Genomic DNA, 24,569 nt, shown 5'->3' with positions numbered 1-24,569 from the left:
GCAAGGGAAGCTTGCACAGATTGCTTCTTTCTTTTTCGTTTTTTTTGTATGTCTATTTGCACTTCACATTTTGTGTGTGTGCTTTCTGAGATCTCTGAAAGACAGGGAAATGTCATGTCTCCACACTTCTGCTAGCTTAGATCCACTAGAGAATGGGAAATGCAAAGGAAAAATACATTTCTGCACTTTCCTCTGATAGGAGCAACCAGGGAGGAAGTTCAGAATGGCAAAGTACATTGTTTTGGATAGCATTTCAATGGGGAATTTCACCACCAACATTCTTTAAAGCATCCTACATTAAAACTGACCCAAAATGTTAATGCCGGTTCTAAATCAAGCCATCTGCTGTTGGGACCATGAGTCTGACGTAGAAACCTTCTATGTAAAGTTGATTAGAGCTGGGACTCAACTTGCTACCATGCTTCATTCATTCGTTTTCTTACATATATATCCCACCTTTCTTAAATCACGAGACTAAAGATGGCAAACATGTGGTTCCCAGGTGGTCATCTATCCAGGCATTGACCAGACTGACTCCTACCTAGCTTCAGCAAGGTGGTGGTCTCTTATGCTTTCAGACCATGCCCTGGGACAGAGTGAAATTTTGAGATAAATAATTTTTTTGAAGCAGAGTGGGAAGTCCCTGCTGTGAAGGAACAACCAAGGAATTTTGAGAGAAGCAAAGAGTTTGGGCAAGGCGTATACTGTATCTTTAATTGCTATGAACAATGACGTCATGCACTTATCATTTCCCCAGCTCACTAGGGAAAGGCTGTAGCACCATGATGGAACAAATGGTGCCTGTCTGCTACCAGATGCACAGAAATTTTGAAGTTGCAGGCAGTCACCCATCCTTTGCTGCCAAAATGCCCCCTCCCAGCTCCCTCACTGATGTGAAGCTGGAACATACACAGGTACTTCCACAAGTAGACAGTTGCTTGTGGAAAAATCCTTGAGCTTTCCCGCACCTGCTTCTTTTATATTTCTGGCCATTGAATCCCAACAAGAGCCACTCTATAGGTCTTTATGAAGCACAAAATCTGGCAGTTCTCATCCATCTTTGCCCAGTAATTTATATCAGAGCACCCATTGACATTGAACCGCATTCAAATGTTTATTTTTGAAACAACTGTATATTTTGCCAGAGAGCACTTTTATACAAAGCCATCATTATAGACAAAGTTATCTCTCAAATGGTGGTGTTTCCTTTTAAAAAAAAAAAAAGCCACCTGAAAGCATGAAAAAGTACTGGCAAAAAGGTATGTTCATGAATACAAGGCTTTGCAGGCCATCTTCCCCACCCCCAGGGCAACATCTCACACCGCAATCACACACACCCCCACACTGAAAATTGTCCTGGCAGTGGTGGAAGTGGAGGGGCAAGCAGAGTGCCATATCTTGACCTGCCACTGCCTGAGATAGCTGCTTTACCCCACCTAATATTTGGTCTCTCTCTCTCTCTCTCTCTCTCTCTCTCTCTCTCTCTCCCTCCCTCTCTCTCTCTCTGTCTGTCTCTCTCTGTGTATGTTTGATGTTTGACATAGTTTTAGGTGGGACACACAAACTTCATTGAGATTGCTAGTGTGATGGGCTGGTTAGAATATCAGGCAAGGATTGGGGAAGCCCAGGTTCAATTCTCTACTCTAGTATGAAACCACTCAGCCTAGCCAAACACAAGAATTTGTTGTGAGAATATAATTGGAGGGGAGGAGAACTACATATGTCACACTGAGCTCCTTGGAAGGAGGGTGGCATATAAACATGATCAATAAATCAGTTTTCCTCTGAGCCGTAAGGACTTTGAAATCTGTGATGTCCATCATCCAGACTTTCTGGGCAACTAAGAGGGGAAGGCAAAGAAGAAAGAGATAGACTAGCTCAGGCTTTTATGTCTGGTTCATCTTGTCTCCTTTGTAGATAATAGATGGCAAGTTATCATGTTCAGGGATCTAGTGTCTCTATGATGTTAGTATGAGTAGTTTGCGACTACTCATAGCAACGTCAGAAGCAGTTCTACCAAGAGATATGGGTGCTCTCCAGATGAATTCAGAGAGGAGTATATTTGGACACTTTGTTCTTGTGGGAAAAAAGAGAGGAAATGGGGTAGAATGGAGGGAATGAATCACATTAGCCTCTACCCTTCTTCTGCCCCTTACCACTTTCCCATCTCCCATGCACAAGCAAGCAAAATAATATTTGGCCCAGATCCAGAAAACACTGGTCAGCTTAGTCAAATTCAAATTAGTGAATCAAGTTAGACCTCCTATTGGGGCCATCAGTAAAGCACCCACAGATACCACTATGCATGAGAGAATTCCTTGTGGTGCCTGTGAAAGGACTCAGTAAATACCCCTTCAAAAATTAACAATGTATGAGACATTATTAGTTCTTCCTGCTCAGTTCCTGTTTATACTGAGTTGACCTCTCCTACAGTGAACATAATCATTTCCACATTTCTTTGGATGCTAAGACTAGACATCTACCCAACCTTCTGTCTACCAGCTCCACCTGATACGCAGGCTAAGACCCTACCCGCCCGTGGACTGTCTCGCTAGAGTAGTGCATGCTCTGGTTATCTCCCTCTTGGACTACTGCAATGCACTCTATGTGGGGCTATCTTTGAAGGTGACTTGGAAACTGCAATTAATCCAAAATGTGGCAGCTAGACTGGTGACTGGGAGTGGCCGCCGAGACCACATAACACCGGTCTTGAAAGACCTACATTGGCTCCCAGTATGTTTCCGAGCACAATTCAAAGTGTTGGCACTGACCTTTAAAGCCCTAAACGGCCTCAGTTCTGTATACCTGAAGGAGCATCTCTACCACCACCAGCCCCACACACACCATTCTGCCTGGACACTGAGGTCCAGCGCTGAGGGTCTTCTGGTGGTTTCCTCACTGCAAGAAGTGAGGTTACAGGGAACCAGGCAGAGGGCCTTCTTGGTAGTGGCACCTACCCTGTGGATCACCCTCCCATCAGATGTCAAGGAAATAAGCAACTATCTTACTTTTAAAAGACATCTGAAGGCCCTGTTTAGAGAATTTTTTAATGTTTAATGCTGTATTGTGTTTTAATATTCGGTCGGGGGCTGCCCAGAGTGGCTGGGAAAACCCAGCCAGATGGGTGGGGTATAAATAATAAATTATTATTATTATATTATTATTAACAGGCGAGTAGCAGAGAGTCTCTTTCAGACTTAGCTTGGGTGTAACTGACGGTGCCTTTGATGGAAGGGGCTGGTAGGGAATGGGTGCCATTTTGTGTTCTTATCTCTTTTTCTGCTCTCTTAGATGCAGCACCCATTTTGTGCTATGCCACGTGTCCCACAACACTCATCTTCTGACTGGTGCCCATGGCACTTTTCAAAATGGCCCTCAAAGGTTGGTGATGTACGTAAGCAGCAATAAGTGAACAAAGGATCTGTCCTCATCCTCTGCCCTGCTGCAATGGCTTTCTTTCTGTAAAGAGTTGTTCATGTAGAGCTGCATTTGTTTGATGCCCCACCAGCATTTGGGAGTGGTACGGCCCACTCCACCACTTGGTCACTGCACCACCACATTGTGCTGCATGTGTGGACTAGGGTCAACAGCACAATACTTCTATAAGAATAAAAGAAAATTATTATAAATTAATGTGGAGATGGTATTTAACACCAGTCAGATTAAATCAAATAAATAAGGAATATTCGGTGTTATGTTGGAGGGGATGCCAGGAAACAGGGAATTATGTTCACATGTGGTGGGGGTGTAAATATGTACAATTTTTTTTGGCAAAGGGTGTTTAAGCAGATAACAGAAATCACTGGGTTAAAGCTGACCGAAAGTTCAGAGGTAGGCATTATTATCAATTTACGATGGGGTGAAAGGTTCACAGGCTTTGAAGGACTTGCTCACAAATTTATTGACAGCTGCACAAATTATTATAGCCAGGAAGTGAAAGGGGCAAGCAGAATATAAAATAGAAGAATGGTATAAAGAGGTGTAGGATGTAACTGTTAATGATAAATTCACATGTGTCGTTAAGGTAAGACGAGGAATATGTAGGAGAAATGATTTTGAGAAGATATGGTGGGTGTTTGTAGAATTTGTACTGTTAAAAAGGAAAGGGGTCAGACCATAGCAAGAGGTGTTGACATTTTGGGAGGTTGGATAACAGCACAATACTGCACATGCCCACTGAATCCCATTTCGTTCAGGGAGGCTTGCTCCCAGGTGGATGGGTATAGGGCTGCAGCCTAAGACTATGAGATCATGGTGAAGAAAAGCACCTCAAAAACTAAAAGAACAAGGATATCCAAAGTGAGAACAACATCCCACCCCAACCAAAAAACATGGGAATAAGTTCTTTATAAGGAGGTGGAAGTTGCAGCTTAATATTCAGGCACTATTCTGCCTGGATAATATATTAATTTACATAACTATCTTTTTTCAAAAAAAGACTCTGTTCTTTGGATTTCCTCTGGCCCATTTTTTTTTAACTAGATCAAGCAAAACCAGCTTAGAAAGTCACATTTGAAAACATCAAAGAAATGGAACTCAAAGGAACTCGGCATAGACACTGTGGCAGGACTTGCTCATGCAGCAGGTTAAACATAGCTCCCTCTCATACTGTGATGTGTGTTGAAGGAACACTGTGAACCCTTCTATCCTGCTATTAATTTAGACTGGGGTCATCATGGCCACATATTATTGCAATGACAGCTTCCGTCAGAGAAGAATAAGAAAATTTTTGCTCATTTGGGGTCCCAAAAATAAAGAAATCATTGGTATGAATTACCGGTATGTGATTTTATTACATGTGTACCTGTCTTTGCTTCCATCATGGAACCCAAGATGGAGTATATGTGGTTCCATCCAGGCATTGAGCAGACCCAGATCTGCTTCGCTTCAGTAAGATGTGGTATTGTACGCCTTCAGACCATATTGTTTCAATGTTGTCTGTCAACTATTTTTGAAGCAAGAAGTAACGGCGTTCCACGTGTACATCATATGTATCCATATAGTCATGGAGAGTTAGGAAGCATGTTAACATGGATTACTATTGCAAAGGTTTTACAAAGACACAAGAATCAGATCTGTTTGCTTCTTGGTTCCTTCCTTCCCAGGAAGTTCTTTAGAGTGGTATACTGTATAGCAATCCTGATCATTCCCAGTCATATGAAATTGAATCTATTACTAACTCTATATTCCACATGATTGAGGCTCATAAGTAACAATGAGTGTTGGACTAGGACCTAAGAGACCAGGGTTCAAATCCCCACTTGACCACGAAGCTCACTGGGTGACCTTGGGCCAGTTAAGTCACTTCCTCTCAGCCTAATTTACCTTACAAGGTTGTTGTGAGAACAAAATGGAGAGAGGGAGAATCACATATGCCACCTTCAGCTCCTTGGAGGAAAAGAGGGATATGAATGTAATAATAAATTATAAATTAGTGAATAGACACAGGTCACAGTAATCATGTTCTAATTTTTAACAGTGAAAAATATTGTTGGAAGGAGGGCTTTCTGTAGGTTTGTGTTTCTCCCTGATGTCCGGCAGCCCCAAATGTATGGAATCAAATGTTTCAGGGTGTTGTTTTTTTAAGAATGGATTTTTTCTTGAGGTCTGAGGACTGTTAATAAAGTTGAACTCAACTTTATTATTTAAGACACTTTGATATGTTTTGGTAAAAAAAAAAAATCAGGATTGTTTACATCTTGATACCATAAAATGTGTCTGAACACACAAACTAAAGAACTTGTCAGGAAAAACAAAGAGCAGAATGAAGCAATGTCTGAAAGACCTAGGCAAATGAAATCTCTGTGCCAAAATCAGGCATGAAATATAAATACCTGAAGGAGCATCTCCATCCCCATCGTTCAGGTCCAGCTCCGAGGGCCTTCTGACAGTTCCCCCACTGCAAGAAGTGAGGTTACAGGGAACCAGGCAGAGGGCCTTCTTGGTAGTGGCACCCGCCCTGTGGAATGCCCTCCCATCAGATGTCAAGGAAATAAACAATGATCTGACTTTTAGAAGACATGTGAAGGCAGCCCTGTTTAGGGAAGCTTTTAATGTTTGATGTTTTGTTGTGTTGTTGGGAGGTGCCTAGAGTGGCTGGGGAAACCCAGCCAGATGAGCAGGGCATAAATAATAAATTATTGTTATTAAATGAAATGGACTTAGTGTCATGCAATAATGTCTGTTGCTGTAGCAATCAACCACTTGAGCACCTAATGGAACTAGGAGCACCCAGAGGTAGTGTCCATTCTGTTAAAAAGTAGGAGGCACCAGGGCAGGATGCAGACACTGTGCCTCCTGCTTTGCTCCTCTACCAGTCTCATCTTGGGCCCTCTTTTCCTGTATGCTGCAACCAATAAGACACATGCTTTGCACCGCAGGAGGTACCAAAGGAAAAGAATCAGGTAGGAACCAGACTGGTGTCAGTTCATCAGACCATGCAAAGATATCAGCACTATCTGTTGATGAGGGTCTTCAGACCCCAGATTGGGACTACTGAGCACTGAAACACTGGCTGTGCACACACCATAACTTTAAAGCACATGGTTCCCCATTCAGAATCCTGGGAACTGTGGTTTGCTAAGGAAGCTGGAGAGTATACCTCTGTGAGAGGTATACTATAGTTCCTGGGATCCTAGGTGAGGAGCACATACGTTAAATGTGCTCTAAATATATGGTATGTATGCAGCCATTCTTAATATTCTCAACATTCATATTGTCAATATGTTCTGGGTTTAGAATGTGTCTTATATCCCTTTCTTCCATGTGCTGGTATGTTTCTTATCACAATCAGTGATTGGCACTTCTCCAGTACAAATTCATTTTCTTTCTTTTTTAAAAAAAATCTATGCATTTTTACAACTTTTATACACACATATCCGTCATTTATCCCTTTTCCTAGGACTTCATCTCTCCATGACATTCTAAGCAAACCTTGGTCAGCTGCATTTCCTGATATTCCACCTGTTTTCCTTTCAAATCTCCCTTTATCTGATGCCATCTGTTGCTCATATGTTAATGGAATATTGTGTTAATGGAATATTGTACCCTCTAAGATATTCTCCAAAACATTTCCACGCTTCTCTTATCTGTGACTCATCCTTGTTTCTTAATTTTGCGGTCATAGTTACCTAATTATGTGTATTCTATCAATTTGTTCTGCCAGAGTTCTTTCATAGGTACCTCTTTCTCATGCCCTCCATTAAGATGGGACATGAGAAGGAAAGGATCTCTCTTGTGATGGAGGTGCCTCCCCCGCCACCCCATAGAGGAGCTAATTCTAATAGGGCGAGCTAGGCTTCAAGGACGGATGGCCTTATTTTCTAATGTTCCATTATCACACCCTGTACTTTTGCCAATGAAAAATGTGCAAGTGAAATATTGAATATTAAGCCCTGGATTCCAGAGGACACCGAGGTGAGATATTAGCTCTGAGTTTTTCTGCTGGCGGGCAGAGCGTAATAGGAACGCACTCTCTCAATCTCTCTCTTTAGGGATGGGGGTGGGGGTGGGAATGAAAAAGCACCTGTTCGATTGCTTCATTAAATTTCCCTTAAATGAAGAGGATCTAATGAGCTGGAATGTTCTTGTCTCCCTCCCCTTCCTTTTTCACTACATAGAAGTAGAATAAATATATTTAAAATACAGCCATTAATGAGACAGAGCTCTTTGCAAGTCTATAAACCAACATTGGGAGGGAGAAAGAGATTAGCTCAGAGAGCAACGTAGTTCCCCCCTCGGAAGGCAGGGTATGATAAAGGTGCTCCTGCGAGGTGTTTTTTGATAAAAAGGACATTCGTGAAGGGTGCTAATGAGCCGGAACATTCCATGTCCCTTTTCTACTTAGAAATAGAATAAATATATTTTTTAAAAGACAGTAAATGAGAGCCTGTTAGTTGTAAGGCATGCTGCCTAAAATGGACTATAGTTATATGGAGGTCAGGGGTGGGTAGGGAAGGAATCTGCCATTTTCACATCAGCATTTGTCAAGTTCAAGACCCACAGATGGAAATATTGTGTCTTCCTTGCCTTTGGGGCCATATAGCAAATTAAGGCAATAAAAAATGGAAATGGAAAAAAAAATAACAATGATTATAATAAGCATTAGTCACATTGCCTGCTAAGGTGCTTCAGGGAGATGACTGCATGACTCTGTCACAATACGCTGCAGTGGTATGCTGTTTATGAGCAATTCGTGGCCAATTAGCTGAATGAAGTCATATCTTGCCAAGGCAGCCTGTACGCTTGAGAAATCCACAGACCTTGAAAGCACCTGAGCTTCTCAGCCCTGCATGTGTGATGTGATGGTCATCGTGCTGCTCACCCAAGTGCAAAAGGCTGTCTGTAAATAGCACTGACTGAGCCAATAAAGAATGAACTTAACTGTTCAAAAGAGGTGCTTGTACAGTAAGCCAAAAGATACCACATGTAATTATCCTGCCAGAGAAAATATAGGCAAGTTGCTTTTCCAAGACACATTCTCCAAATAAGTAACATGTTAAATGCATGCATTTAAAAGGCATCTGTGGTGTCAAAGCTATAGCAAAGAAGATTATAGGCTTAAACTTTTTTATATATTAGCTAACAATAAATAATAAAAGTCCATTTGTGTTAAAGATGGGTGCATGGAGATCTAGAGATATAAATAGGTGTAATGAAATTTGTCATAGATTATGGATCTTCCTAAAAAGCATGTTCTCTAAATGAGGGGCATTGCTCAGGGAAATCTCAAACACCTGTGATCACAGGTGGCCTCCAATTGCCTCCAGGGTCAGACCTTAACCCTCAACCCAGCGCCGCCTCCTGCACTTACCTAGTTACTCTCTAGCAAGTTTCTCTATCCCATGTGTCTCTGCTCTCCACCCTGCTCTCTCCAGCACTTAATTCCTTCTCCCCTCTACTCCTCCAGACCACAGGGGTTTTTTTATCCTCCTTTGTTACCTCCATGCAACTTGGGATGTCTCTTTCTGATGTGCTCCTTAGATTTCATTACATATCAGTGATAATCCCTCATCCAGTTTCTTGCTCTGCGTGTTCCAGATGGCACAACATGCCCCTCCCCTAGATTCCTCAGTCAGACATTCGACGAGCAAAACTTGTGTTCATCAACTCTTCATCAATTCTTTGTTTAAAAATCTTGCCTACCGTATTTTTAAAACTTCACTGTGTGCTAAACTTCACTCCCACTTACTTGGCAAGCTCTAGTTGCTTGGAGTTGTGAGCTTGTATTAAGCCTTAGCTTAACTATTTCTTAGAATTAATCAAAGTTTGATCGATTCATGTACTGTCTATTGTGTCAACATGTGCATGTTCTTCTACCCAGCCCATCTTTTCCAAACACAGTTGCTTCTATTCTAGAGAAAAGGGGAGGAATTCAACATCATGTTAGGGCAATTGTTCCACTAGGGCAAGCATCCCCCTTCTCATCCCACTGTGAGCTGTTCTTGGGCATCTCTCAGCACCCTGAGCCTTTTTTTTGGGGGGGGGTGGAATTTTCTTGGCAGGGATACTGGAGTGGCTTGCTGGTTCCTGCTCCAGGTATAGTTAAAGCTATGGTTTTCCCAGTAGTGATGTATGGAAGTGAGAGCTGGACCATAAAGAAGGCTGATCACCGAAAATTGATGCTTTTGAATTATGGTGCTGGAGGAGACTCTTGAGAGTCCCATGGACTGCAAGAAAATCAAACCTCTCCATTCTTAAGGAAATCAGCCCTGAGTGCTCACTGGAAGGACAGATCCTGAAGCTGAGGCTCCAATACTTTAGCCACCTCTTGAGAAGAGAAGACTCCCTGGAAAAGACCCTGATGTTGGGAAAGATGGAGGGCACAAGGAGAAGGGTACGACAGAGGACGAGATGGTTGGACAGTGTTCTTGAAGCTACGAACATGAGTTTGACCAAACTGCGGAAGGCAGTGGAAGACAGGAGTGCCTGGTGTGCCCTCGTCCATGGGGTCATGAAGGTCGGACATGACTAAACGACTAAACAACAACATGGAATCTGCCAAGCCAACATGTGGGTCACCTTGCTGGTTGTACATTTTAAGGAATTTTCTCCTACTGCCAGATTAACTGAGGCTGAAATACAATGCAAAAAAAAAGGGGGAGGATAGAAATTTAAAATGACACATTTGAGAGAGGAAGTGAAGGAGAAGTAAATTTAAGCCCTGCATTTTAATGTCCACCCTGGTGCTAGCAGTGCCTATGAGAGACGTGGCACTGTGCTCTGACAATATGTAGCTTGAGCCCTGCTATGTTGGTATTATTCCCTCTTCTCCAAAGCTGTTTTCTGTTTGTTAATTAGACATCATTATGTGATATTCATGGGTAGAAACAATGAAGGAAAAGGAACAGAACAGGGGGTTGGGAATCAAGCTGCCTGTACAATCAAGCTGCAAGTACAAATATAGAAATAATAATAATAAAATCAGACTAATAAAACAATATTGTATAAAGGCAATTCAAAACAATCACCATAGGCAGATATAATCCTGTCATGTTGTGTTTTCATTGAAGGCACCTGAAATGACCAAATTTCTCTTTTTTCCCTGAATAGTATGCAGAGATGGAACCAGGAGAATTCCTTTAGCAGGCAATTCCACAGATATGCTGCCATGACAAACATATGGGCAAGGGCCCACTGCACCTTTGATGGCAGAGGGGCATGGAGTAGGGCCACAGATGCTGACTGGAGTGCCCAGGTAAGGTATGTGTGGGCGCAGCCAGGCAGCCACTAAGAAGTCCAGGGGAATCAGCAGGAATCTCATTACCCATATTCTGAAAAAGAACTCTCATTGCCCACATTCATTCACTGGAGTGGCCAAGCTAGTTTCAGCTGGGAAACCAAGTTGCAAACTGGACTGAAATGAATCCAGATCATCAATCTCATCCCAGGTAGTCTGTAGCTGAGCTACCACCACACACTCAAACACTGTACCCAAGCAGAGAACATTCAGGAGCAGGTGCTAGTTATTTAGGTTCCAGGAGTTCAGTGAAGACTTATTCAAGCTGGCAACCTCTCTCTTCCTGGCCTGTTCTACTGTGCATTTACAAGCACATTTCCACTTCATGGTGTTTGCTCCTACAAAGCACCTGTGTGTGTGCAGGCATAAAGTGGGAACTGGCCCCTACCGTCTTTTATGAAGCCAGGGTTTATTATAGCAACAGTCCACAATTAAGCATGGCACCATTAAGAACTGCTACATAATGGAAACAAATGCATGTTGAATAAAATGCAGCAATAACTTCTAGAATGATCCATATCTATATATCCTGGACATGTGCCACTAACGTCACTGAGATCAGTACGGAGCACAAAATAATAAAATCTCTCTGTTATAAAGAAATATATTTTCATCTGCAACCTACGGGAAGACAGGTGCAAGCTGTGAATATTGACAGCGTTGAACACTTCGGGGCTGCTACAAATACCCTCAGAGACAGCAGATGTTCACCGGCAAGCTAAGTCAGATGGCAGTCTTCTACAATGACAAGACTGCAGAAGGTCTAGATGGCACTAATCTAACCTGCCAAAGCAGCAGGTGATGTTTATCGCAATCTCAAATGAGGTAAGCTAAGCAACCCCATGTTCAGTACAGAACAGGGTAGAAGCAGCATTGAAATAAAGGGATCAGACAAATTTCTGAAGTATGTGGCTAGTTAGATAGATAATTTATTACGGTCAAAGACCAGCTCACATAACATAACACAATAAAAACAGCGTTCATAAAGATAAAATATACAATTGGAGCAGATTGCAGCAATAGCTCATGAGTTAAAATTGAGATACATACACCTGTACAACTGAGATTTGGGCTACCATAAAAAAATTGACCCTGAGGCACCCCAAAGGGCAACTTCAGCATTTCCCTAGTAAGCTATTTAATACTAGAGGATGATCTGTGCCTACAAATCTGGGCGCAGAATCTGGCTACCAGCCAGGACGTCTTATGATCTTTGCCTAAGAGGAGAGAATTAAGTTTAGACTTGTCTGAAAGATCGGCGAGCCTCTTCAGCAAAGGATCAATGGTGTCTCTACGAATCTCAACCTAAAAAGGACATCTAAAAAATATATGTTCGAGGCTTCCTATTTCCCCTAATGGGCAGGCACAAAGTCTCTGTGCATACAGGACCCTTCTATAGGAGCCTTCCAGAACTGGTGAGGGCAAGGCTGAGCTTCTAGCTCTTCTTGCGTTTCTGGATGTGAGGAAATAGAGATGTATGTGGCTACTTGTCAGGATGACTGGGATCAGAGGTAGTATCCATATGATGAATACCAGTTCCTAGGTAACTGCAGCTATTGCCCTTGTGTCCCATTGGTGGATTTTCTCATAGGCATCTAATTGACCACAGTGAGAAACAAGAGGCTAGACTAAACCTCTGATCTGGTCCATGCTCTTCTGGAATAAAAGAGAGAACGGTACGGAATGTACAGTATGTACATGATATATTACATGAATATTGTGTTGGTGGTGCATTTCATCTGCCTTACTGCTACATATTTACACGTTGTAAATATGTAGCAGTGCAAAAGCCTGAGGATTCTACCCCACCTTAGCCTGTGGGCTTAATGCAGTTTTCCAGGCATGCTGTCTGACCTTCAGGATGCTCACCAGCCTTGCTCCTCACCCTCCTCAAGAAGTTTTGCCCTGGTTGGAATGTTTCCTGGAACTGTGATGGTGCTTCTTGCTTAACTGGATTGAGAGATTTGGGGTAGGGGGTAGGGGGAGTGGGAATTGTAAAAGTGGGCTCAGGGCAAACATCAGTGGTGGATTCTACTAGAATGCTGTGGCAGGGACCCCAGGGCTGGGGAACTGGCCAAATGCAAAACTTCAAGTCTCTGTCTGACCCTTAGGACTCTCCTCAGGCCAAACCCCTCTGCAGTCAAACCTGCCATTAGACCTGCTTCACATCCTCCCTGAATGGTTTTGCCTGGCTGGAACATTTCATTGAACTCCCATAATGCCTCTTGCATGCTTTAATGAAGGATGGAGAGGCTGTGTGTGTGTGTGTGTGTGTGTGTGTGTAGGAGGATGAGTTTGGATTTGATATCCCGCTTTATCACTACCCGAAGGAGTCTCAAAGCGGCTAACATTCTCCTTTCCCTTCCTCCCCCACAACAAACACTCTGTGAGGTGAGTGGGGCTGAGAGACTTCAAAGAAGTGTGACTAGCCCAAGGTCACCCAGCAGCTGCATGTGAAGGAGCGGAGACATGAACCCGGTTCACCAGATTACGAGTCTATCGCTCTTAACCACTACACCACACTGTGTGTGTGTATGTACATGGAAAAGCCACTTCCGCCCCCACCACACGCGTGGGGCTGGCTCTCAGCCTCCACGCAATTGAGGGATTCCCTGGCTGCGTCACCCCCTGGACAGCCAATCGGCTGGCTCAGGGGGCGTGGCCAGCCCTATTTATCGTTGGTGTGGCTGAGGATCTCCCTCTTTTGCCGCCTCCAGCTGCTCCGGTTTCCCACCCTCCCGCCCTTTGAGGTTTTCGTCCTTGACCTTGATATGGACCTCAGTTGGTTGCCATTGAGGGGCCTGGTAGGAATTTTTTCTACATGGCAAATTGGCACCAGCCACTTGGTTTTTTGCCTACCTCATAGCAAATTGTCACAACCTTCTTGGCAGTTAGGCATTGGTATTGGTATTGTTATGTAGATGGAAGAGGGGAGGAAGCGCCATCACCTGCCCCGCATATTGAAGGGTAGTCCAGTAAAGGATTCCGGGGGGCGTGGCCCTGTCCGAAGCCTATGGAGGTGAGGGCCTAAGGCACGCCCCCGAGCAGTGACCCGGGGGGGGCGGTTCTGAGTTGATGTGCATCAGCAGGACTCCTCCTACTGGTGGTTAACCCTTCCCGGACTTCAAGTGGACGGGCTGAAGCTGGATAGTCAGTTAGGACCAATGCCTAAGCCAATACCGCTCATCACCTCTAACCAATAAAATTGTGGCTATATTTAGCCCATTAACCTTAAATAATTGTGTCATGTGTCTTTATTTCCACTGGGGGGGGCTGGAACTCGCCACGCAACTAGCTTGCTGTACAGAGGTAAAATTTGCATTCATTACGCCACCCTTTTTTGCTTGTGGCCCCTGTAAGGTTGTCCAGAAGGGGGATGCAGCCGTTGGTCTGGAAGAGGTTCCCCACCCCTGCTGTAGGGGAACAAGAAAGGATTCTGTAAGCGCGAAGAGAAAGAACTGTATGAAAATGCATTTGCCTTCAGGCCTGCAGTAAGACAGCTGGGCGAACAGCTGCGGCTCACTGAGAGTGGCTTCTCACACAGCAATTTGCACACAGCAATTTGCACTTAGCTAGAGGTACCCAAGGACAAAATACAGGCAAACCATGTCAACTCTAGGAAAGGCATGGGGGCCACTTCTCATCCTTTGCATGTTGCCACTTGTGCATATTGAAACAAATGCTCATAGTACAACCAAGATAAGAGTCACATTTATTGCTCCACTTCCCTTTGCTCCTGGCTCTGTCCAGCACTGAACCTGGAAGGTTTCCTACAAGGGATGGCGTCCCTTGAGCTGAAGAAAGGTCCCCTACAATACTTTTATGGTCTGGTCCCTCTTGGTATCAGTACAGGTGAAGGGTGGATTCTAATAAATACATTTAGTAATAAAGGAGCACACAAATAAACAACTACTGAAGTACACGCACAATTGTGAAGCTTTCCAAGTTGTTACTGTTGGCTATATATTTTTATTTTTATTTTTATTATAGGCTACCTGTGATGTCACAATAGCACATGGAAGTTTAGTGGATATAAAGGGTGGGCTGCCTCCCCTTCGCCAACAGAATGCAGAGGGCAACAGCTATGGCATTTATCATTGCCCAGTCTTCTCCCACTTGCAGCTAGATAAATGCATGTTTTCCTTCCCCTTTCTCATAAGGAATCATGGACGGAGGTTATTCCCTTTTATTTCCCCCACAAAAAGCCCTGGACCTATTTGTCTGAAAGTTGGCAGGCTTAATCTACTCTGGAATGGCTCCTGTGTCTTTAAATTTTATCCATTTTGGCCAAAGAGGGGAAATGATATAACCATTTTTTAGGTTCCTCATTATAGTGAATGGGGGGAAACACAGAGCTTTGATTTATGCAGAGCAGCTTGGAACCTGAATTGCACACTGAAGTGGAGAGAACACAGAGAGACTCAAAGACAGATATATTTTTTTTAATGGATGCAGACACAAGATGTATCACTGAATCTTTCGCAACAGTTCTTATTTCCTAAGTAAGAAGGAGACACACTGAGTCTACATTTCTTGAGCACTTTTTATACTTTTAAAAGCCACTGTCTGTAAATTCAGCTGGAAAAATTGCCTAGTGACTGTTGTGCCTAACACACACTAGATGTCACTGCATGACCTGGAATATGCTCTGTGTTTGATCTATTCCTTTTCCTTTTCCCAGACTAAATTACAGAACAAGGCAGGTGGAGAACACCACTACCCTTGCCCTCAGAAAACACTGCCCTGTTTTTACTCTTATTATTTCAAAACAAAAGATGAGAGAGAGAGAGAATGAATTATGCTTTCTAGTACAAATTGCTCTGCTCCCTGAATATATCTTAGGATTGATTTTACTGTTGGTTACTGCTGCTTTTTCTGGTTGGCGTTTCTTCAAGAAAGCATTGTGATTGTGATTCTTCTTTGAATGTTGACCTGGGCAGAGCCGACCCTGGGCTACTCCCAAAATCTAGTTGATACTGTGCTGATTAGACTGATTTGGATAGCTTTAAACTATATTTACTGCTAATGTTGTGCAACAGGGCTCTTCTTAGGTTCATAATGCACCATGTAAAATTGAAGTTTGGCATCATGCAGAGAGCTGAACAGAATCTCAATTTTCATTTAATAATAACAGTAAAAAACAAAAGGTCTTTCTGCTATGCCTGCAATGATTGGCTTCATAATCTGTGCCAAACACCGACCACTTCAGAAGCCAAGGTGGAGAGTCGAGGTGCCAGATTGCCAATAGTAACGGAACTGGATCAGAGTGCCTCTCCCATGACAACTAAATTAATATATAGTGGTACCTTGGTACTCAAATGGCTTGGCTCCTGAACGCCACAAACACAGAAGTAGTCTGGTTTGTGAATGTTTTTCTAAAGCCAAACGTCCGATGCAGCTTCCTCTTGAGTGCAGGAAGCTCCTGCAGCCAATCAGAAGCCGTGCCTTGGTTTTCAAATGGTTTTGGGAGTTGAACAGACTCACAGAATGGATTAAGTTTGAGAACCAAGGTACTGTGCAAAATAAACAAGGGTGCCCTTTTGATGTATGCGGGCCATAGAATTCAGCTGGACAAAATCTGGGTTACCTTAATACAGAATAGGTGTGTGTGCCAAAATCACATTGCTATGCTGTTTCTAATTATTTCTCCCCATTCTACAGTTGACCAATGATTGCTTCGGACACTCACATGGATCAAGAGCAGCTTCAAGGCTGCTCAAGTCGAAGCTCAGATGTACTCTTAAGGAGCTATTCGAGACTGAGTCAGTGCCAATGTTCAGACTCTCCAGAGCCTACTTTAGGTAAAGGTAAAGGGACCCCTGACCGTTAGGTCCAGTCGCAGACAACTCTGGGGTTGTGGCGCTCATCTCACTTTAATGGCTGAGGGAGCTGGCATACAGCTTCCAGGTCATGTGGCCAACATGACTAAGCTGCTTCTGGCAAACCAGAGCAACACACGGAAATGCCGTTTACCTTCCCGCCAGAGTGGTACCTATTTATCTACTTGCACTTTGATGGGCTTTCGAACTCCTAGGTTGGCAGGAGCAGGGACTGAGCAAAGGGAGCTCACCCTGTCACGTGGATTCGAACCACCAACCTGCTGATCAGCAAGCCCTTGGCTCCGTGGTTTAGACCACAGCGCCTGCCTTAGATACACACAGACACATATCCATTGTATCCAGCAGAGCCTACATTATTGTTCATCTTCTATAGCTTCTGGAAGAGGGATCAAAATGTAATTGTCTAGGTTGTGTTAATGAATTTAATTCAAGAACTGGCTTAATGTTCCTGCTCAAACCTTTATTGTTCCTCCTAGGGCAGGGGAAAGACTCCATTTCTCTTTGGTTACTAGGATCACAGAAAACCAGCCACCCATTCCACTTCTTCCCTGCATTTCTGCCTGGATGCAGTGGGTCATAAAATGCTGTTCACCATTTGAAAGGACCATAGAGATGACCAGGTTACCAGATGGCTATATGCATGCTTGAGAAAATATTCCGGCCAGCATGGTCAATGCCAAAGCATGATGTGAGTTGGAGTCCAACAACTTCTGGAAGACCACGGGGTCATCTTACACAGCAACCAAAGCAGTTTCTGTGCCAAAACTGGGCCTAAACATTGATTGAAACTGATCTAGAAAATCAGTTTCCACCAAGAGCACTTGGATATTGTTCGGGGAGTTTGACAACTGGATGGTAATTACTTAGATTTTCTGAATCTAAGGTGGGTTTCTGAAAGCAGAGTTCTTTCCCAGACCTGCCTTGAGATGCCAGAGACTGACGATGTGCATTATGTATGCTGAGCTATGGCTGTTCAAACAGTCAAATGGAGAACTATGTCCTTAACAGGCACACAGAAACATTCAGACAACCTTCCCATTCAAAAACCAGAACTGTGTCCTGCATATAAACAGAAAATTTATTCTACAATATTGGTGTACATGAAGTGATTTCAACAAAGTGGCATACAACCAGAAAAGGTCAAATTGGTCGGTAAACCCATAAACCCCACTTGGTGTGGCCGTCAATACAACTCCATTGTTAAAGGTTTACATTGCTTGTGCAAACACTTTCAACCGAAGCTGCTTCTGTATTCCTCTTGTATTCCTCAAGGTCAACATTTAGCTGTATTTTTGGATTGTGACTAACATTTTGGAAGATCCAGATTCTGAATCCTCAGCATTGTGACACATTTATATTGGCAAAACTAATGTTCATGTGTGTCTAGAAAGACCTGGTGCCATTAGCAACTGACTGGGATGCACACAGTTTGAGTCACATGCCTTCAGATTCTTAACCAGAGTGTTTTAGAACAAATACTGTGGACATTTGTATTCACTGGAAAGAGCTAATACCCACATCATCTGACTGAATATTTTTCTATCATTTCTGTTTACCAAAGTATTGGGTGAACAGGCTCCATAAATTGATTATTCCTCCGTTCCTCTCTATATTTAATCCAATTGCTACATTTATCATGTTCCTTGTTTGGGAGCTTGGCAGGTTGTTCTTGAGTTGCCTGGATGCAGATGGGGAAAGAAGACAGGTGGTCTTTCAAATACATGAGGCCCTCCAGGGACCTGACTTTGCAACTAGCAAATAGATGAGTTTAAGTGAATGTTTTTATCTAGTTAGATCTTGCTGGGTTTTCTAACGCCACTCTTCACTTCCACCAAAATCCCAAAGTGTACAACTGGAACAAAGAACATATTTTCAGTTTACAGGTCTTGTACACATGGAATCTCCGGATGTAAACCTGCCTGATATATGACCCGCACTGTCAGTTTTGATGGTGTGAATCACAAAGTTGATCATGATAACTATATTAATTTAAGGATTCCATAAATATGTAAAATGAACACCTAAAGCATCCTGCTGAAAAAGCTTGATTATTGTAGGTGAGGAGGATCAAGAAGAAATAGGGGACCTTGCATTTAAGATGTTCAGGACTGCTGCTGTTGATAAAGACTAGTAATCTGCTAAGGTAGAGGCAGCACAGCCAAAGTGATGCCTTCTAGGTAATGTTGGACTCCAAAACTCATCAGCCTCAGCCAGCATGGCCAATGATTTGGCATGATGGGAGTCCCAGCATATGAACTATCACTGTGCTAAGGGGCTTATGCTAAAGGGTCTGGAAACCAAGCCTTGTCAGAAATGGTTGAGGGAGTTGGGGATGTTTAGCCTGGAAAAAAAGGAGACTGAAGAGAAAAAAAGGAGGAGAAATGATAGCCATCTTCCAGTGCCACATGATGGAACAAGCTTGTTTTCTCCTGCTCTGGAGGGTAGGACTTGAACCAATGGATTGAAAATACAAGAAAGGAGATTCTGACAAAACATCAGGAAGAACTTTCTGAAAGTAAGAACTGTCTTGACAGTGGAACGGACTCCCTTGGGAAATGATGGACTCTCCTTCCTTGGAGGTTTTTAAGCAGACGTTGGATGGCCATCTGTCATGGATGCTTTAGTTGAGATTCCTGCATTGCAATTTTCGATTCTACTGTACACATGTTTGACCCCCACCCACACATTAAACAAAGATTTGGATTCAGCATCTGAGCCATGCTTTGTCTTAGCCATGATTCTAAAAATAATATTTTGAATTCCGAAAACAGATGTTGAGACTATTAAAAGCATTTACACAAAGAACTCATGATCTTCAAAAAATGGGACATTACATTTTCCTAGGATTCAATCCAAAATATTTTTTTTGGGGGGGGGAAGGAAAATGTTGCTCTTCCTTCAAATAATGCAGTCCTTGCTGTTGTTAATACAGCTAGATGTTTTATGAGAGTCGTATGTTTCTGCTTTTTACAGTATTGTGTATAGTATACTACAGTTTATTTAAATCAGGCTGCAATCCTAAACCTATTCTAGGCTGCAGTGAGAGTAAGGGCTTAACTGCACTTGTCCCTTGTTTTCTTCCATTTGTCATGGGTTTTCTAGATATAGGTCTGAGAGGTTTTTCATTTGCCCCACTGCTTTCCTTGGGAAAACCTACTTTAAAAGGCAACTTCTTATGTTCCTCTGTTCCCTGTGAAACCCAGTCCATATAAGATCACCCATAAGCGGCAATCCTGTATGTGCTTACCAGGGAAATAACTCCCATCCAGCTCAATGGACTTAATTCCAGTGGTCCAGTTAGAGCATTTTTTGAATATGGGCTTAATGGTTATGTGGGGGGGGGGGGCAATGTCTTGAGATGGTAATGAACTTAGTAAGCCTGGATAGCTGTGTTGATTAGAGCATGGTACTAATGGTGCCAGGGTTGAAGTCTGGACCCCTGTATGGGGCAGCTGCATATCCTTGCACTGTTGGGAGTTGGATTAGATGATCCTCAGGGTCCCTTCCAACTCTACAATTCTATGATTGTAAGCCAACTGTGTTGTGTTGGGGGCCCCTGCTGCTGCCCTGCCCTCCTGCCCAGGCAACACCACTGCCTGCTTCCGGGTAGAGAGGCAATGGATTGCCTATGCCCCAGCAGTGATGAATATCTATTTCCTCCACTCCCGTGCAAGGCACTCCTAAGAGTAAACGAGCGAGGAATCAAAATCCACATTGAGCTTTAAAATATTGTTATTAATTTTTAAAATATTATTTATTAATTATTAATATTGTTATTAAATATTGTTATTAATTTTCACCAAAACAAAGGTTGTACAAAATTATAGTGTTATCAGACAGGATCCGATGACCATATCCATATACCATTGTAGGTAACTGTAGAACAAAAACGGACATAAAACTGAAATAAATAAACCACAGGTGTGTGAATGCCTGGAAGGGGGCGTCTGAAAGTATCTGACTGTAGCATAGGCATAATGCCAGTTACAGATAGGTAGCCGTGTTGGTCTGCCATAGTCAAAATAAAAAAATCTAACTTAAAAGACTAACTTAGTTGGTCTTTAAGGTGCTACTGGAAGGAATAGGCATAATGGTTAAACAAGACAAGGTTACAAAACATGGACGTATTATATCAAAGGAAAGTAATGGAAGTATTCAAGTGGCCTGAGTCACTGCATTAGCCATATTCATTCGTCGGTCGAGCGGGGGGGGGCTTGGGGGGGGGGGTCCTCGACTATGTTCCTCCTTGCTTACACATGAAACAAAGTCAGAAATCGTCCTTTTGTCTTTGGTCCCTAAAGCCTTTCAGCTTATCACTTCGTTTTCCCCAAACTGTGCCGTGGTCATTCCAGCTGCTATAAGCAGGTGCACTATCAAGCATTTTTTCTGCTGCACATTTTGATCTACAGTACATCTATTTTTCTGAGTCAACCATTTATATCCCGCCTCTCACAAAAGCGTTCCCAAACCGCTTCCAAGTGCCTAAAAGTTTAGCAAGAAAACCAATGGAAACTCTCAAACTGCCGGGAAAAGCGGCGAGGTGCACTTAGGAAGGCAGGAGCCCGCGGTTTCGCCTTGCCCAGTTCGCAGCGCCTTCCAGGAGGGGAGGGAGTTGATGCCCGTGGGCCCCGCCCCGCGAGCCATGCCGTGAGGCCGAACCGACAGTCCGCTGACGAGAGGAGGTGGGCGCTTGTGCGCTCCCGCCGTGCGCTGCGCCAAAAGAGCCGCTCGGAGGCGCAGAGCGGGTCACTTCTCCCTTACTGCTTGTCCGCTCGCCCTCGACGCCGCGCTCTCGCCGAGGACCCGACCTGCTCTCGCTCGCTCCCCTCGGCGTTTTCCTTTCCAAGAAGTGGCGAGGCGCCCTCGAGGTTCTCGCTGCAGCTTCCTTGGCGAGCCGATCTGGGGCGCCCTTTCCCCGGGAGGAGCAGCCGCTGACGCCTCACTCTGCCCACGCCACCTCCCCGCGGCAATTTGCAGCCAGCCGGACCAGTTCGGCTCCTCCGGGCGCAATAGTCCTAGCTGGAGAGCGGGGAAAGCGGAGGGAAGGAGCGACTCCGACGTGGATTCCTGCCTGGGACGTCCAGCCCCGCCGGAATTCGCGACTGCTGCTACCGCCACCTACCCAAGTCCTCCCCGGGCACCTGTCCGCTGCCTCTGCCGCATGAGGCTCTCTGGGCTGGTTCCTTGCTGCCGGGGTAGCTCTTCCACGCACGTCTTCCGACGCCAGGGCCCGCAGCCCCTTCCTCTTCCTCCCGCCGGGGTCATGAACGCCTCGCTGGGGAACCAGACGGACGTGGTGGGGCTCTTCCTTGCCAACAGCAGCGACTCTCTGGAGAGGGTGCTGCGCTCCTTCACGCCCCGGTCGGTGGTGACCGACGACGGCTTCGTGGTGACCGCGCCGGACGAGAGGAGCCTGTACATCATGCGCGTGGTGCAGATCGCCGTCATGTGCGTCCTCTCGCTCACCGTCGTTTTCGGCATCTTCTTCCTGGGCTGCAACCTACTCATCAAGTCCGAAGGCATGATCAACTTTCTGGTGAAGGACAGGCGGCCGTCCAAAGAGGTGGAGGCGGTGGTGGTGGGGCCCTACTGACCTCCCCCACCCCCTCCGAAGCCCCGCGGAGCCCGCCTGGCCACGCCAAGACTTCGACGGTGCGGACCATGTTGGTGCCTTCGTCGGAAACTCCTCTCTCGGCTATGGTATGATATCTTGAGTTGAGATGGGGTAGGGTGGGGGGGGCGAGGAGGAAACGATCGGCTACCCCACCCTCCTCCTCCTCCCTCTCCCTTTCCCCCTCCGTCAGGGGCACCCAGAGGACCGGGCAAACTTCGCAAGAGGGAGCCGAACTGTGCTGAACTCCGCAGGAAGCGAAGCGCTGGGACTGTTTACAAAGGCAAAGGCGTGACACGCGCTCTTTGTTTCTTCACTTCGGCGTCCCGGGCCTCGTCTTGACTCTGGGAGAGGGGTTGATGAGAGAGAGAGAGAGAGAGAGAGAGAGAGAGAGAGAGAGAGAGAGAAGGGGCGCGGGGGTTCTGATGAAGCCGTGAAGCCTTCCAGTTTGATGTCGGTGTCCTGTAAATATGCCGTGTCAATGCACACAGACGATACATTCCCAACTTCGCTGCTTTTTGTTTCGTGTGGAGCGGGTGGGGAATGGGGACAAATCGCAACTTTGAATGTAAAATCGCTCAGCTCTCCTGTGAGACGTTTGCCTTCAGAGGTTGGAGCGGGGAGGGCAGGGACATCATCCATCGGGGTGGGCAGTCAGGTTGTGCTTTTGTGTGTGTGTGTGTGTGTGTGTGTGTGTGTGTGTGTGGAGGGTGCCCTAGAGCCACTTTGCAGCATGTTGTCTGTAACACACTTCCCAGTGCTGATGTGTGAATGGAACAGTTTCTTGCCTCCTCTGCTTTCTACTGTAGCTCCCTATCCTTCCTTCCTTCCTTTTCTTTTTTAAAAAAATTGTATTCAGTCAGAGTCCACTTTGTATTTTGTACCTCTCATTTCTTGATGCTTGTCTGCTGCTAAAGTCAGCATGCTTGGTTGCTGCACCTGTGGCTTTATAAATTGCATTGGTTTACACAGCTCTGGTGGTCTTCTTCTTTTCTTATTTAATTTGCTGTAATAAAATCTGCCAAAAACTTCTCTCCAGAGTCTCCCAGTGCAGCTCTTTCACATTGAAATTCCTCTTGCTCTTTGGGCAAGCTGTGATGAGCATCTGGGCAGACCAGGGGAAGCATGTAATGAGGATTTCTCCAGCAGATAAAGTTGAGAAGGACAAGGCGATTGGCAGGGAAAGCATTAAAAGAGTTTTAGAGAACCCTGGCAGATAGGAAATGCAGGACACCAATGTGCTTAGGAGTTTTTGGGACATTATTATTATCATTAATTTATTGCATTTATATCCCAGCTTTGCTCCCAAAGGAGCCCAGGTCATCAAACACAGCAGTGATAAAACTATACCTTTAAAAATAAAATAACATCAAAAGCAATTGAAAGGGATATAAAAGGGTGTGAATTTGCCTACAGAAAGAAAGAAGTTCAGGTTTAGATGGTGGCACTAAAACCAAGCAAGTTAAAGGTACAGGGAGTATTTCCCCCACCTACCCACCCAAGAATGCTTTTCATCAAGCATGGATTCAAAGGGAAAGATCTGCAGGAAGATAAAGCAGCTGTCATGGAAATGATCCAGCTGGGGAAACATGTGCCGCTACTAATGAAAGGTGAAGGGTAGTGATTTTTTCTCCTCGCGCAATTATTTATAGTCAGGAAACTGATGAGAAAGATGCATCGACTGAATCTGTGCCTGGCCAGTTGATTGAGCCAGCAATTTGCAACAAGCCCTGGGCTGCCTAGCAGTTCAAGCTCTGCTCTTATACTTGCATCCCAAAACTGCATGGAGAGGAAACAAAGGAAGGTGAGATCTTCTCTCTTAGCAGAACTTCCTATAGAGACTCGAGCTTCTAGCTACACACGCCTGTAGGTTCCTTAAACACAGTGGTGTTAGAAGGATTGACAGCTGCTTAATTACATAGAAAGAGGTTCATTGTGCAAAGGTAGGTCACATCAGAAAAAACCCCTTCTTGCACCCAATATAGGGAATAATATAGGTCTTACAAGTTGCCCTGCCCAATATATTTCAAGACACTCCTAGCCCTACTCTCGCCATTCATTTTAATACTTGTAATATATAACCTCCCATCAAGACAAAATGTATAGTTCAATAAGGCTAATTGAAAGGAGTTAGAAATAGTTTAGTGGAAACAAAATGATCTAACCTCCCCACTATTTACTTTAACCCACCCCATTGTCGTTTTGCATTGTTTTCTTCCCATGGTAAGAGCAGAAGGTTGTGTGCTATTGTAAAACAAGAAGCAAAACACACGACACAGTTTGGTTTTTTAAAAGTTGCTCGGTTGCTGTGTCCATGGAAGGATCGTCAGGGGGGGACACAGATTTTAAGGATTGGAATTGCACAGTTGACCCCATTCAG

General features: G+C 44.4%; 1 protein-coding gene across 1 annotated transcript; it reads left to right on the top strand.

Moving 5' to 3' along the window:
- Positions 1 to 21,280: 21,280 nt before the first annotated feature.
- RPRM (reprimo, TP53 dependent G2 arrest mediator homolog) lies at positions 21,281 to 23,028 on the top strand. Its single transcript, XM_083495294.1, has one exon. It carries the CDS (start codon positions 21,740 to 21,742, stop codon positions 22,169 to 22,171), a length of 432 nt encoding a protein of 143 aa, XP_083351420.1. The 5' UTR covers positions 21,281 to 21,739; the 3' UTR covers positions 22,172 to 23,028.
- Positions 23,029 to 24,569: the final 1,541 nt, after the last annotated feature.

The sequence above is a fragment of the Podarcis liolepis genome (assembly GCF_965112155.1).
Source record: "Podarcis liolepis genome assembly, chromosome: 1".
In the NCBI taxonomy this organism is placed as follows: domain Eukaryota; kingdom Metazoa; phylum Chordata; class Lepidosauria; order Squamata; family Lacertidae; genus Podarcis; species Podarcis liolepis.
The sequence above is the reverse complement of the archived record's forward strand: the minus strand, read 5'-3'. Positions and strand labels throughout refer to the sequence as shown.

Bases quoted from the DNA above. Each gene is read 5' to 3' on its own strand.
- RPRM (XM_083495294.1), top strand. From the start codon at position 21,740: ATGAGGCTCTCTGGGCTGGTTCCTTGCTGCCGGGGTAGCTCTTCCACG.